Raw genomic sequence first — 16,504 nt, 5'->3', positions numbered from 1 at the left:
CATTTCATTTGTCCATTTGAGTACTTGAAGCCATACACATTTTTAGAGTGGAGTTCTCTGCTGGAGTAAATGCTATTCATTTATATACATAATACTACATATATTGTTGTGATTGCAAACTTCTAATTAACACATAGTTTACTTTTCCTGAAAAGCCAATGTTTTCTGGTGCAGCAAGGTTTGAAAAGAGTTCATATTACAAAAAATCAGTATATAAATTTCATATTGTCTTTTGCTGTTAAGGCATGTAGTGTAAATATAGTGCTGCATTTAAATAAGTGTGTCTTTGTATATGTGTGTATATAAATTCAGAGAATTTGATACTGCTCTAAACAGAGCATTTACACTGATAAATCAGGCTAGTTTCAAATTCCAAAGTAGTACTTTTCTAGAAATGGCAGGTAACAGGAGCTTGTTCGATGTTTTGCTGTATTTGCTGTCAGCTCTCTCTTTGTTTTCTTCCACACTCTGCTACTCACTAAAAAGAAAATTGCAGTTTATGAGGCTATTTCTTTCTGGTATGAGGGAGGCCTTTCAAGAAAAACATCAACTCCCAATTATTTAGAATTGACCAGAGTTCATGCTCAAATTTTGCCTTTATCAGGACAGTGTGATCTTTTACCAAGAATAGTGAACTTTGGTTTTTGAATAGCTTACAACAAGTTCAAGGTAATTTCCAGTGCAGACAGAGATAAACATAGGTTACAGTGTTAGTGTAACAGCACAACATCTGGTATTACTGGGCAGCTTAAAACTGCTAACAGCATGCTTAGAATATTTTGATAGCAACACGTTGGGAAATGTTGAAATGTGTAATCTTTTTCATAAGGAAACTCTCGGGGTGAGAAACACTCTCCTGTGAAATTAAGTCATCCCATTAATTTTTTCAGCTGCTTTGTTGACAAAACTGATGCTTTTTTTCAAAGGCAAGAAAAGCAGTTTTTTACAGGCAGAATTAGGAGGAGACACAGAAGGTGTGGAAGTGATGCATAGCTGAGAAGGCATGAGGAGCCAGCTTGTGGTACAAGGAGAGAGTAGGGTGACACAGGCATTCAGGTGGTGGACAGACAGTGGTGGCACAAAAGTATAGGCCAGCAGGCAGTGTGTTGTCATGTTTTACCTGTGGCAGGGGAACATCTTTCTAGCTCTACAGCACCTGTATGCATTTGTGTCCTCTTCACTATAGCATCTGATAATTCTCAGACTAAACAACTTCTCTGTTTTGAAAAAATATTGAGTAGTGAACTAATGTGCTGCTCATCTCACTATTCCTGTACGATGGAGCTACTCTACTGGAAGATAAGAAACATGGTTGTCTGCCTGTCTATTTTTGTTGACTCTTCAGTATATTTAACTGGAAAAGAAAATTCTTAATAATACTACATTTCTGTGATAAAGAAAAATTAGGATTCACACTGTCTTGCATGATATATCATGTTGTAAACTGAGTGAGTTTTTTGTTTGTCCTTTTTTTAGGTCAGAAACGCCTGGTACTGTGGAATGTGAAAGTCTGTTTCTGGCACGCCTGAATTTCATCTGGAAGGGCTTTATCAATATGCCTTCAGTAGCAAAATTTGTTATTAAAGCTTATCCAGTTTCTGGCTCCTTTGAGTATTTAACAGAGGTATTTATATTTATTGAAAAGAAATAACAATTTATTTATTAATTTTACCAACTTATTTACCTTGTAGGCTAATATTAGTATAATGATGGAAGACAGTGAGGCATGATCATTGTACTGAGTGAAGTATTTGTGGGAGGACATAGGTTAAGGTCTGTATTTGTAAGTCAAGCATTATTCATTACATGAACCTCTGGTTCATCTTCCCATCTATAACAGAAACCTGCATAACAGAGTTTTTTGGGGTTTTTTGCCCATCTGGTGGCAATTCTGGTTCTAACCTTGCATTGTGACTCAATTGTCCCTGAAAAAAAAGTTGATGTAACATTCTCTTCTGTGTCTGAGAGACTGGAAAAGCATGTAGCTGCTTGTAATAGTTGTCTTCATGTCACAAAATAAAGATCAGAGAGCTTATAAGGCACAGTTTTCCTTCTTGATAGCTACATAGGATGCATCAGCTTTCTAATTAAAAGAACTTAGGTCTTCTGTTAATAAGATTGTCTTCACTTTGCTGTAGATCTTCAGGGAAGTGCAGGCCATGCAGTAATCCTTAATACTAAAGGATTGTTATATGAGTATGATAACACTTTTCAAAACTCTTCTACTTTATTTTTAAAAAAATATTTTTCTGAAAGTCTGTTTATTTTGCTTGGGAACAGTGAACTCAGTAGTATCCAAGAATTTACATCTTTATATACATGAACATGTAGGTTATGTTTTCCCCTCATGATGAAGATTTTGAAAATTCATAGGTGAAGATTTTGAAATTTCATAGGTAAACATAGGTGTGGAACTCTAATTGTGGTGTGATGTGATGGATTGCTTGAGTGTTCCCAGAGCACAGTACCGTTATGTTTGCAGTTAATGTTAGCAGAAAGGATAGTTTTGGCAAGGTATAGATGAACAATATTGAATGATAACTAATTTATTACGTATCATTAACTTTGCACTGAAATGCCCAAAATGCCTAAAATGTCCAAAATTTAATTTTTTTCCTCTGTTGTAGCTTCTACTGATATTTTTAAATTACAGTTTAAGAAATAAAAGAACTAAGTATGTTTTGAATTTTATGAAACAGATACTGGATGAAGGACATTCCACAAGATTTATTTGAATTCACATTTCTGTTGTCCTTTCTCATAGGATTTACCTGATAGTATTCAAGTAGGTGGCAGGATATCTCCCCACACTGTCTGGGATTATGTAGAAAAAATCAAAGCTTCAGGGACCAAGGTAAGAATTTTACCTAATAAAGACTTGCTGTTTAATATGCATCTTAGTTATTTTAAAGATACTTGTTTTTTTTCTCTCTGAAACATTTGCAAAATATGTGTACTTTAGGAATATCTCATGGTTATGTTGAATGGGATGGGTGGCACCTGCTGGCATTTATTTTTTCTTCCTACCTAACCTTAAACTGTCACCTGCTGTTTGAGAATACCTGTCTTCATTTGACACAGTAACTCATCAGGAATATTTGGATACCACTTCACCTCTCAAATGTTACTCTTTCATTTTCAGTAGTGTTACATTGTGCAAAACCATCTCGGTGTCTCTTTGCCAGACTTGTCTCACTGTGTGCCAGTTGTCCTTGTGCTGGGGAGCCCAAAACTTTAAAGTCCTTTGCAGGTGGTGTCTCACAAGTGCTGGATAGAAAGAAATGCCATTTCCCTTGGTGTGCTGACTGCTTTGATTCTGACACCCAGTTAGCAGTAGGGCTTTTTGGCAGGGATGCATCACCAGTTCATACTGGGCTTGTCCGCCAGGATCCCCACATCATTTTATGCCGAGCTGTTTTCCAGCCAGTCAGTCCTCCATCCAGTCCTGGTGCATAGGGTTACTCCAGCTCAAAGTGCAACATTTTGCATTTTGACTTTGCTGACATTGACAAAGTTCAGCCTGTTATTTCAGCCTGCTTAGGTGCCATCTTAGTTTTGCAGGGGCTCTTCTGTTCAATCTTCCAGGCTGTTCAAACAGCATCAGTTCCTGAGCTGGGCTTTGGGCATAATTCTGGGATATGAATACTGGTCTTCCACTATTGTTAATGGATGTATTGGACACTACAAAACACAGCTTTCTAGGAATGTTAAGGGTGGAGAGTGGAATAGTTCATTGGAAGCTGGCAAACTTCCCTAAAACTTGTTATTTAGCTGGCTGTTAAAATATTGTCTCTTTTGTCATGTACTTCAATTAATTTATTCGCATTGAATGCTTTCTACTTGTTTTATCTAGTTCCGAATTATTTTTGGCCATGTTTCTGCTCCCTCTTTCTCTTCTGTTCTCTGCCATTTTGGCATAGCTTTTTCTCCTCAGCACCGTTCTTTAAATAAAGAGCAGTCAGTAAAAAAAAAAAAAAAAAAAAAATTTCACAGAAAAATATTCTTGACCATTTTTTTCCCTCTCATTCTGTAAATAGGAGATCTGCGTGGTTCGCTTTACCCCAGTAACTGAAGAAGATCAGATCTCCTATGCATTGTTGTTCGCCTATTTCAGCAGCAGAAAACGTTATGGTGTAGCGGCCAATAATATGAAGCAAGTGAAAGATTTGTACCTCATTCCTTTAGGTTCCTCAGATAAAGTCCCTCATCACCTTGTGCCTTTTGATGGGCCTGGTAAGTACAGCTTGGAATTTGGAATTTTATTATCATAATGCTACTTAAAGAAGTCAGCAACAGAAATATAAGAGGAAATAAAATTTTAAAATGCTATTTTATTCAAATATGTAATTAGTTTTCCATAGTATTATTATATTAGTTTCTGAGAAAAGAGGAAACTTAATTAATTTCAAGGAAAATTAATTTCAAGGAAATTAATTTCCCCTTGCTAGATTATTGTGATACTTCAAAGATTAAAAGGTTAGTGTTTACCACCATGTTTTATGTCTACTACCTTCTTTCTCTAACAGAGGAGGCTTTGTAGGTTTCAATGTCAGTAAACTGAGTCACACAAGTGGACTATGGTAGAAGGCATAGGTTCCAAATTTATAATATCAGTTTAAAATAGTATTTTTTATAATTTGGAATGTACTAATCTTTTTTCTCAAGTATTCCAAAGTTTCTTACAAAAAATACATTGAAAGTTTAAAACATAGATTGACAAGGAAAAAAAGGTCCTGAAATGGCTCTCAGTTGTTCTGTTTTACATCTGAGTTACTTTGCATCAATTTATCTTGGTTATAAAAATTTGTAGATAATCTTTCTTTTTGAGATAGTCAGGGCCAAAATTAAGAGAGAATGAGCTACCAGTCATTTTTTTTTCCATTATATGGAATAAAATAGATAGTGAAGAGATGGGTAATAGTATACCTTGAAACACAGTGCCTTTCCTGGAATGAGGGAAACATTTTTGAAATTTGCTTCTGGTAAATCTTTGAAGAAGAATGTCTAACACAAATTGATGAGGAGACTTTAAACAAAAGTTTAAAGTAAACAGGGTTCTGTTTACCTTTTTTTTCCTATCATACTTTGCTACCACTGTTACCATGTTGTAGCTGGGTTAGACTAACTTGATGTTTAACTTTGTGCTGTTTTTGATGAGATTAGATGTCCTATCTGTCTCATATTCTCTATTTGGAAGTTACAGTGCACTTGAACCAATTTTAAATTGCAGTGCTTGAAGTCATACTTTTAATACTGGAAATACATATTTTTATTATTTTAAGTATTGTTAATGTTTAACATGACAAGCAGAACAATTTCAAATACCGTGAGATTAATACTTCTGATAGTACATTGTAAGTATATGGGGGTTATTTTTGTTAAAATTATTACCTTAACCAAAATATAAAGAGATGACAAATTGCTATTGCAATTTTGTACAGGGATTGAAATACATCGACCAAATTTATTACTGGGATTGATAATTCGCCAGAAAATGAAGAGGCAGATTACTGCTGTTTCAAGTGTTACCAGTAGTTTTGCAGATGAAGCTGCTGAAAGTACCTTGAGTAGCTTGCCACCAGAGAAGAAAAGCAAGCCAAGCAAACCTGAAGTCTCACATCATGATTTGGCACTAGAAGAAGAAGAGGAAAATAATTTTTTTAATTCCTTCACAACTGTCCTACACAAGCAGAGAAATAAGCCACAGCAGTCTAATGCAGATGATGCTCCAGCAGTTATTGAACCGTTGGTGGAAAGTACCAAACATGAACCACCGAAGCCTCTCCGGTTTCTTCCTGGAGTCCTGGTTGGATGGGAAAATCAGCCTTCTACGCTGGAGCTAGCGAATAAACCATTGCCAGTGGATGATATTCTTCAAAGCCTTTTGGGTACGACAGGGCAGGTGTATGAGCACAGCAAGTCAGAAGCAGGTCCTAGTGAAGACATACCATTATTAAATGAACAGGCAACCTTGAAAGAAGAAACCATGGATGTTGCTGATGTAACTGCTGAAGTTGGTGAAGCAAAGACTGGTTTGGATGATCCTCAAGAATCCACTAATGCTGCTGTAGCTGTGGATGCAGCAGCTGTAGGGACCTCAAGCTCTGCAAGAAGTGCTGGTTCTTTGATAGGGCTGAGTCTTAAGGGAAAACCTCCAGATGTCTCCACAGAAGCATTTTTAGCAAATTTGTCTGCTCAGGCACAGAATAAGGAAACTGAAGAAAGTAAAGAAAATGACCCAAAGCGACAGTTACCAGACAAGGATAGTGTTGCACAGGAAGTTAGAAGGAGCACAAATTCCAGCTTTTCTTCCTCATCAAATTCAGGAAAAAAACCCAGTGAGAACAATGTTAATGTAGGCTCTGCTGAAGGTACTACTTCTAATACCTCTAAATCACCACCATTTATTAATCTTAAAAGAGACCCACGACAGGCAGCTGGACGAAGCCAGCAGACTAATATTTCAGAAAACAAGGATGGAGATGTTAGCAGAAATGAAGACCGACAAAATGCTTCAGGAAATGATCAAGGAGAACCAGAGAATAAACAACTTTGTGGAGAAGGGGGCTTAAACTCGTATCAAAGTGAGGCACAAACCAATGAGACACAGTTCAGTTCAGCTGCAGCTAAGGCAGATAACACAGTTGCATCACAAGCAGAAGATACCAAACAGTCACAGGAAGATGGATTGATGCAAAATATTGAAACAGTAAACTCATTTAGAAGAGGACCAGCCGCAACTTCATCTCATTTTGAAACTGAGAACTCTTCTCGTTCTGAATTTATTTCCAAAGTCCCAAGCCCTGTTGCAAGTGGCAGCTTCTCATCCGTTGGACCTCCACAGCAGAATTTTCAGCATTCTAAATCTAATCCACCTGGATTTCAGTTCCAGGCTCCTGCACCTCATAACTTTCCTCCACAAAACAACCCTATGTTTGGATTTCCCCCTCATTTACCACCTCCTCTTCTTCCTCCTCCTGGCTTTGGTTTTCCTCAAAATCCAATGATGCCATGGCCACCAGTAGCTCATTTATCAGGTCAGCCACCACAGTATGCCGGACCCATTGCACAAGGGCTACCAGTGGCTCACAAACAATCAAGATTTATGGGACCAGAAAATTTTTTTCAGAGTAAAGACAGTAGGAGACCAGAAAGACGCCACAGCGATCCTTGGGGCAGAGAAGAACAGCATTTGGAGAGAGGATTCAGTAGAGGAAAAAATGATCGACAAAGACTTTACAGTGAAACCCATCACCAAAAAAAAGACAGACATGAAAAAGAGTGGAGCAATGAAAAATACTGGGAGCAGGATTCTGAAAGAAACAGGCGCAGAGACAGAAACCAGGAAAAAGAGAGAGAGCGGAAGAGTAGAGAGGAAGGACAGAGAGACAAAGAACGAGTGCGATCCCCACACAGTGATAGAGCTGCTGATGGAAAAAGCCCCAAAGAGACTAGATATCCAGAAAAAAAGACAGAGAAGCCCAAAAGTGATGAACAGGCTCATGAAAAAGATAAGGAGAGGGAGAAAAGCAAAGACAAGCATAGAGAACGAGAAAGTGAAAAGAACAGAGAGAGACATAGGGACCACAGTGACAGAACTAAAAGCAAAAGGTAAAAAGATGCAGGCAGTCTTTTAAAATCCTATTTAAATAAACTGTTAGAGTAATGTCGTAAAACTTTGTATGACAAAAAAAAAAAAAAAAAAAGAGAGCCTGCTAGGATTGTGCCATCGTTTTTTATTCTGTGTTGGTGTTTTGCAGAAACAAGTCTGTGTTTTGGTACCACTCAGTGTACCAATACTCATCCTTCTTTTCATTATACCAACTATCACTAGAAGTAGGAGTTTAATATTTTAAAAATTTTACATTGCTGTATATTCAAAATTTTAAAGATTTCTTTTTATTAATATGCAATAAAGGCTTAGGAATTTTCTTAGCTGAGGAAGTTGGCTTTAGTCAAGTCTGCAATATAGTTGCTGCCTTTGGTAATTTGTGCTCTCTTCTGTTTTAAGATGCCCTGATAATTTTAAAGGTCGTTTTCATACAATAACCTTGTTTTTAAATTGCACTGTTTTTAAAGACTGCAGCAAAGCCTCAGAATCCACATGTTACAACAAAATGTAATATGCTTGGTGGTGTGAAAAGTTTGGGTTTTTTTTAAATTATTCAGTAGTACAATAAAACCTCAACTATATTTCGTTATATTATATTTCAAGTTTTTCCTAAGCATCTGAAGCAGTTTGTGACCAGAAATTGGAAGGCTGAGCTGCTCGAATGTTACTGCTTTAAACTGCACTTGTTTTAATAAGAAAGCATTTCTAACCTAAATTCTTGAAAATTATTTGTAGTAGTAAATTCATTTCTCCCACCATTTTCCATGCTTCAAAAACTTGAATACCTAAGCTTGTACATTACTTTGTGTTTTGCTATCCTTTTTACTGTAAAATGTAAATATTTTAAGGGATATTTTGATTCTAAAATGATAAAACTTTCTCACATACTGTGTGTGTTTGATTTCATAGCTGTGAAACTGTAGGCTAAATGAATATAGATGGCTGAGTCACAGAATGCCACATTTGTTGTACACTTCATAGCTCAGTTTGTTTTGAGTTTTGGAGAACAAAGAGGGGGCAGAAAGGCAGAAGTGTTTGTACCCTTGGGACTTCTGGTAACTTGGTATTTTGTGGACTACCATCCACCAATGGCAAAGAACATGCAAATGTGAAAACAAAATCACCTACTCTAATACTTTTTAAAATTACACTGGGCATCTTATTGAGTCTGTCAGAAACAACAAAAATATTCCACCATATAAAGAAAAACTGAGGTTTATTGTTCTGGTTTTCAGTGTTTTGTTTTTCCACTTTGAGTACACAACCTTACTATGCTGCTTGACAGTATTTTGCACTTTGCTGTAGAAAAGCCTCTTCTTTCCAGAAAAGTCTTCCCAGTTTAACAATATTCTAATTGTTAGTTTTATTATTAATATATTTTAAGGTAAATTTTTACTTGGATACCTTGCAAGTAACTTCATGGTCAAATTGGCTAAAATTAAAAATCTTGCACTGAATAAAGGAGGTGGTAGGCTTATTAAGTGATGTTTCTTCAGCTCATCATTGAGAAGACTAATTAAAATCCTCAGTAGCTAAAAGAGATAGTCAAACATCTTTAAAATAAAATTAGTCCTTTCCAAATTAATTCCATGGTCTGTAAAGCAGTAGTGCTATTGAATATATCTGGTAGTAATATACATGTGTTTTCGTGTTTAAATATCTGCACCAAGTTCTGTAGGCACAGAAATGCACCAAAGCATTGTTCTTATTTTTGGAGTAAGTTTTAAATGGACAGCTCTGCATATGAAGATTTTCTTTTGATCCATTCAAAAGTAGTCTACTCCAAGGTCACTGATGATCTGCCTCTCACATGTGCATCCATCTCTGCTTTGAAAATAAACTGGAAGCAGTGGAAATTGCAACTGCCTGTATGGAAGGGATGGGAATGCTTTCTGCCAGAATTACCAGAAATAATTTGTTTAAAAGAATATGTAAACATTTTTCAAGTTTGCTGAGTGCTTTGCCACCTGCCTTGTGTATGTAAAACCTGAAGAGAGCCACAGTAAAACAGCTCTTGAGGGAGAGTTTTGTTAAGTGTTTAAATTAAAAAACAGCGAAAGTCTCCAAGATTTTTTGCTAGGATGTGAGTTAGTGTAATGGGAATAAATCCTGCTATTACAGGAATAAAGGATTTTACTTCTCCATTGCCTTCAGTCACTCTCCTTCCAACATTTGTGTTAGCTGAAAGTGCTCCGATTATTTGTTCCTTGTTTTACACTGAATCACTGCTCAGATCACAAAAGGCAGTGTGGACTGCTGAGGAACTGGCAGTACACCAGAAGCCTCAGAGAGAACAGGATAAACTTTAATATGCTCCCTTCTCCAGCATCATGTGGCCATAAAAGACCTGACTTAGAGAAGCTGGAAAAGAAGATCTGGGGCAGCTCGAATACCAGGTGGGCTTTATGAGCTGCCTTTTGGGAAGAGTTGCAGAAGCTCTCTTGCATTGGGCTGATCACTTGGGGACTCAGAGCAGCTGAAGAAGATAGAATGAACCTCACAAAGATGTTTGCAGATGCTTAATAAAACACCTTGGGGTAGCTCCTGTGTACTTTACTTATCTTTAAGTCACCTGTAACTGACTTGACAGTGCTTTCATTGTTACACTTTAAGTATGGTGATGTGGAAGCAAGTGTGTGTCACCTAGTTTTAGGTGCTTGTGGCCTTTGCTCCATAACACACACCCCATCCTCACTTCCCTCTCCACCCCAAAATAGTTACTTGTTTCTGACAGGTATATGCTGAAGACCTGCATTCAGGGAATATCCATGCAAGGAGGTTATGGTTTGTTATTACTGTGCTTTTGAGCAGTAGTAAAGTGAAAAAGGAAAAGATACTAATCAATCACTATTATTTTTATTTAATAATTTTACTTATTTAGTAAGCCAGCCATCAAATGAGAAATGTAGATGCCATCATACATTATTGGTGTAAGCACATTAAAATAGAATTATAGTTTTTTTATTGCTTTCTAAAGCAGAATATAATACAGCTTTATGAGAAGGAATTGATTTTTTGTATTTATGAATGAACAGCTCTACTTACTTTTGAGCTTATCAATTAATGAAAAATATATTTGCAGAAATTTGGTTTACTATGACCAAAACCTCTGTACAAAAATTTGAAATATCATTTAGGGGCATATAAGCCAGAAAGATATAGGTAAAGTAGAACAATTCTTGGACTTTTTAAGGTCTTAAGAATAAATGTTACTTGTAGGCAGATGCCACATTCCAGTTATAAATCATTAAAGCCAAAAGTTTTCATGTAGTCAAATAGGGGGGACCTCTGCTGGAGAAGACCAGGAGGCCTGTTTTCTTTCTCTAAAATTATATATGTTTTTTGCTCTTAAAAGCATTCTTTAAGTGTAATATTTTAGCAGACTTAAGAGAGACTGGAATTCTACCCTCTTACATTATACATACAGGATGGACACACTCAGAAGAGAGGGAGAACAACTTCATTACCTCATTAGAGTTTGTGGACTTCACAAGTAATTATAGCTGTTGCATTTTTTAAAATTCTCATTACAATAATCATGCTTTTTGCCTCAAGCACACCTTTTCTTCCCCACCAATTTCAATTTTTAAACTGGATCATAATATTATTAAAGAAACAGTCTAATAATATTCAGCAGTTGGAGAAACAGGTAACAGTTGTCTTTTCTCATAAAGCAACAAACAACACTTGAATGATGGTTGGCTTTATAAGCTAATCACTACCTCTTTGTTTACAAAACTATTTCCAGCACAATAAAGAAAAAAACTCCAAACCTTCAGACTTTCCCATTATTTTAAAATAAATGCTAAAGAGTATATATAAATAATTCTATGAAGAAAACAATTGATCATATTTTATATGTATATGCTATTAATGCTCCACATAGATTTGTCTCTTACTACTTTTTAAGTGCTTTCCTATGTTTGTTGCTCAATCATACACTGCCAGCTAACACAATAAACAGGAGGAGAAGTAATTTTATCCTTTTTAAAAGTGTCTTGGACAGTTTTTTCAATTAATTTTCAGAATTTCCATCATGAATGTTGTATCCTTCTGCTTTCATTAGCTGAATCTTTTTAGAATCTTGGAAGAGCACAACATCTTTAATTTTACCAATTAATTCCTTCTGAAAAAGCCCTATAGTGACTATATTGACTTTCCTGCCAATTTCAAACCCACCAAAGTAACAAATGCCACCATAGTTTAAAGCAGTGTATTTCCTTTGTGGGTCAATATCTTCAAAAAAGATTAGTTCCTCATCAAGATAAACCTTAATACAAGTTTGGTTTTGAACTACAGTAGTGAAATGCCATCTTCCATCAGAACAGGTGAAATACTTGCTATGCATTAGAGGAACAGAGATTCTTTCTCCAAGGTTAATCACAACTTTTAAAGTTCCATTGGCAAGACCAATGGCAAGGAAGTCATTATCTTCATCTTCACTTTTTCCCATCCATGCTATTAAGCCTTCAGTTTGATTGGTAGTAAAATTTAAGGAAAGGCGGCTGTACTGGAGGTCTCTTTTTCCATAAAAAGGATCTGTGTATTTAATGTAGGAGTTACCAACAAACTTTGCTATATAAAATTTGATTTTGGTATCACAGTACTTACCTGTCCAGCCTAGTGCACAGGCACAGGTATATGAAAATGAAGAAGGTTGAGGAATACAAAGTGCGTGAGACCCACACATGTTTTGTGAACAGTGAATAGATTGTTCACACGTGGTCCCTGTCCACTCTCTTGGACAAGAACAAGAAAATCCTGAGTTTTCAACTTGACATGTTCCATTATTTTTGCACACAGTGTAACCACAAGCTGTTCCATCACAGTCACCAATGTTGGCTCCACCTTTGGGGTCAGTCACGGTAAGATTCAGTTCCCTATTGTTTATAACAATTTCTCGAATGCAACCAGTGAAACCTGTGGGCTCATTTTCTATTGCCATTGGATTAACAAGGTTTAAGGAGGATACCCCTCCAACAAAAAAATCTGAGTGTGTGTCTAGTGCATTCATTCCAGGACTAGCTTTTTGAGTAATGTTGATACCATCCAGGTCCAGGTAGCCTTCATTACCAACTCTTCCTGCATTGAGTAAGTGCCATGTATTCCCATTTGTGTGGACCTTCTGAAGGGTCTGTAGGATGACTGTTCTGTCTCCAAGGTTGTAGCGTAACTGTGTAAATCCATTTACTAATGATATACATAGAAAGTCACCTGTAAAAAAACAGTATAAAATATTCTTAATTTTTAGAGGGGGCGCACTGAAAAGCAACATATTAATGATTCTGATGCTTTCATGCCTGCGTTTCCTTGTACCATCATTATATTTAAGTCACACAAAGGGAAATGTTCCCTGATGAGCTGCTCTCAGCCTTTTTTTTTTTTTTTTTTTTCATTATTGGAAACTGAGCTTATGTTTGCCTCAAAGTAAAAATCCCAAGCTTCTGAAATGCTCTGCTTTTGTGCAGAGACTAGATAACTGAGGTAGGAGAAAACAGGATCACTTTGGCATCCAGGAAGTGTATGAATCAGTGTTCCCATGGAAAAGAAAGAAGTTTTGGCCAAGTTACAAAGGCAGAAATACTCTCAACTTCAGTACGTTGAATAAAGGCTTGATGGATTTGTCAGTTTAATGAACAGTTTTGTCTGTACCAGATACAGTCTGGTTTCCCTGAAGGCTCCTTTTCACAACAGGGATGTTTTGGGTTTAATAATCTGACAGCTGTAGGAACAGATGCTTTTTATTGCATTGTTTTTTTAGAGGCCTTCATGACAGGAAGTATTAGAAGGGAGTTCTCTCTTCTTGTGCTATCAGTGTTTCTGGCCTTATGGGCAGTGTAAAAGGAGAGTGAGTACCACTTCAAACTGTACTTTCAAGCATGAAGGAAAACTGGGAAAGGTTAGGAAATGGGAGCTAGAGCAGTTTGTAAGCGCAGCACTAGAGCCTAATAGTGGGAGTTGACAGGGAAGCAGAAGAGGACAGCAGAAAAGTCTGCAAATTAAAGATATGTTCTCAAATTTTTTGAGGTTTGCCTGTGCAATTTAACTTCTATATCTTACTTTTGGAAATAACAGGCATCAGGTTGTTATCAATTAAACTGGTAAATATGTTTGCTAAATTTGAATGCAAGCTTTCCTAATAGTTACCAGTCCAGTTTCCTTAAAGATTCAACATTCCTAAGGGTGGACCTATCAGTAGAATGATGAAGTTTGCTTTCACGTGTGTTTAATTTTTGAGTATTTCTAATCCTTGGATTACATTGCCTGTAGTGAAATAGAATGGCTTAATTTAGTAGAGACTTGTGAAAGTTGCCAAAATTATACCTTCCTATCCAAGAGATGTTCAGGTTGCCATTTAGGCAGGCTGGAGATGTTTCAGTTGTATTAGTGGCTGTAGAGCACATCATGCCTCACCTTCTCTGCTCCAGATACCCATGGGAAGAACAAGAAAAAAGCTCTTCGTCTTTCAACTCTGATGATACCAGAGCACTACCTTTTAGCTTGCTAGTTCCAGTTGTGATGATCTGGTTTACTTCCCTGTATTTAGTGTTCTTTTTGAGGACCTTCCTTGTTCCTTTTTTTTCCCAGAAAATTAATATAATTTCCTTCACTTGTGATTTCTCCTGCTTAGTGATGTGGCTTTAAGTGTGCTTGATTTTTCAGCACATAGTTTCAATGCACTGATCTTGCTTTGTTTCAGCAGTGTACATAAACTGCTTGTCTATGACTTTATCAGGCCTTCAATCCTAGGATAAGAAAGGAGCATGAGGAAAAGTGTCTGAACTACCTCTTCGGCAGCCTTCAATCCCCTCTCCTACCTGGGCATGCAGACTTGAGTAAGGACACAAGTACTCATATTTTGTTCTCTCAGAAGGAGGAAAACATCTGACCAGGGTTGCTGTTGCATCTGTCCTGTAATCAAGACTCTGAGAAACTGGCAGTTCTCCAAGACTTCCTGGCCTGCAGGGGAGGATTTTGGTGGCTTTGCACATTTGACAATGATCTGTTTTGGAATCTTACTTAGTTTTATTGCAAGAACAAATCTGTGTTACTGAATCTGCTGTCTACAGTGTAAAGAGTTTATCACTGAATACTCTGTTCTGGCACAAATTTGAAGCCTCACTTCAAACTGGAGTAACTTCTTCTACTACTTTTGAACAAAAAAATTACACTTCCAATTTCACCTCTCCCTGAAGCCTTTCTTACTCCTCTGGTTAGACCCTCTCTTTTCACAGATGACTTTTTTTTTTGCCATTTTAGTAGTTGACAAGAACAACAGAGTGTTGAGATAAATTTTAGGACCTGAAAGTTGATCCTAGGGTGCAGAAAGTATTTCTCCATGAAGTTTATCATATCATAGTTACTACTAGGGACAACTAGCTGAAAACATCTTTGGACTGTCATGTAAAGTGCTGTGTGTTCACTATCCAAGAAACTTCCTCTTAAAGTGAAGGGAAACTAAGGACTTGTCTTTGATGCTTTTCGATTTAGCAACCGGTAATATTTTCAACAAGGGATCTCCATCTGCCCTGTCTCTGAGGGCCAGATTGCACAGCTGGAGCCTGTGCAGGCCAATGTCATCATAGGAATTGTATCACCAGTTTAAACAAATGGCATTCTTGCCACTGATTTTCTCTTCTCAGCAGTCTGTATAGGAGACCATGAAGCAGGGTGGTTTTTACTGTTTCAATTTGATTGTTGCTCAGACCTGTCTCGTTTAACCTGTGGCCAGAGACCTTTCTGAGGGAAGTTACTTTTGTTAAGCATGAAGGAGATGGCAGCCTTATTTTTTCCAGCACTAGACTGTATAGCTGGTCCCTACTTTCTTGAAAAGACGACACACAACTTCTGGTTTTTTTAGATTAGCATCTCATTTAATATGGGCTATTCATCTCCATCAGTGGTGTCATAAAAAAAGCAGAGAGACTCCTGAGAGAGGCACTCACAGTTGTTCTTTTGTTCTGCACGCAAGTCTTTGCCCAGCCTGTTGGATGCAAGGAACTGTAAGGCAACCTGTGGCAGTAAGGTTGAATCTTCTTTTGAAGTAGGCTAGTGTAGCTTAGCTGGGCCTTTAAACTGCAACATGTCAGGACCCTGGGCATTGAACAAAATTATTAACAACATTCAGTTCTGTTCTGATGCACCTTCCTGCCCCTGTAATATTCCCTGTTTAAGTAAAACAGTGATTTTTTTTATAGCCCAAATGGTAGAAGATTGTTTTCTTCTTAAGGGAACGGAATTTTGTAGCAGGCATTGCCTTAAGGAAGAACCTGTTCTGGAGATAAAACAGCATTTCTACCTGCAAGTCCTAGTTGGGGGTTTTCACCAAGTGACTGAAGGTCAAAGTTGCTCTGGCTTCAGAGTGGATTGTCTCTATTTTATATTAGAAGCCAGAAGTCCAAAGTGGGGGTGAATTTTTCTTCGTAATTTTATTTTCACATTTTTTTTATGTGTACAAGTCTCACCTGCTCCCATACTGGATGTCAGAATTCCCAGAAGGCTAGTCAGCCCTGTGTCTTGAGCAATCAGTTCCTAAAACTGGGAGATAATGAAAAGTCTCCTAAAAGTACATCCAACTGCTACTGTGAGATCTGGATTATTTGTTACAGTATCTTCTTATATGACTTCTTATGATGAATTCTGATTGCATCACAAAATTTTTCAGCTTGTTACTACTATGAATATGTATGCAGATGTGTCTGTAAACCCCCATTCTAAGAGGGGATCATGCTCAAGCAGTGAGCATGTTACCATAGGAAACTTTTGTACATCATAATTTATCAAAACTTGATACAGTTGGAAATGCATTCTAGGAAAATTACACTCTCTTTGCAGATGTCCTGTTCAGGCCAGAAGCATCACCAGAGCAAAAAATGTGATAATATTCAATTT

The 16,504-nt window shown here is 37.1% G+C and overlaps 2 protein-coding genes across 7 annotated transcripts in view; one reads left to right on the top strand and one right to left on the bottom strand.

The window, feature by feature from the left end:
- PHF3 (PHD finger protein 3) overlaps positions 1 to 11,588 on the top strand; it is a 53,610-nt gene extending 42,022 nt beyond the window's left edge. For all 6 annotated transcript variants that reach the window (XM_053974020.1, XM_053974016.1, XM_053974018.1 and 3 more), the window contains 4 exons: positions 1,477 to 1,624; positions 2,765 to 2,854; positions 4,038 to 4,233; positions 5,442 to 11,588. In XM_053974020.1, the coding sequence (XP_053829995.1) occupies positions 1,477 to 1,624; positions 2,765 to 2,854; positions 4,038 to 4,233; positions 5,442 to 7,615 (2,608 nt within the window). In that variant the 3' untranslated portion in view covers positions 7,616 to 11,588. The remainder of the gene's footprint in view (positions 1 to 1,476; positions 1,625 to 2,764; positions 2,855 to 4,037; positions 4,234 to 5,441) is intronic.
- Positions 11,589 to 11,627: 39 nt separating this feature from the next.
- Positions 11,628 to 16,504, bottom strand: part of EYS (eyes shut homolog) — a 725,122-nt gene continuing 720,245 nt past the window's right edge. Inside the window, 1 exon segment of the mRNA XM_053974015.1 lies at positions 11,628 to 12,826. Within this exon segment, the coding sequence (XP_053829990.1) occupies positions 11,628 to 12,826 (1,199 nt within the window).

Source organism: Vidua macroura, chromosome 3 (genome assembly GCF_024509145.1).
Source record: "Vidua macroura isolate BioBank_ID:100142 chromosome 3, ASM2450914v1, whole genome shotgun sequence".
NCBI lineage: Eukaryota > Metazoa > Chordata > Aves > Passeriformes > Viduidae > Vidua > Vidua macroura.
This window is presented reverse-complemented; position numbering and strand designations above follow the sequence as displayed.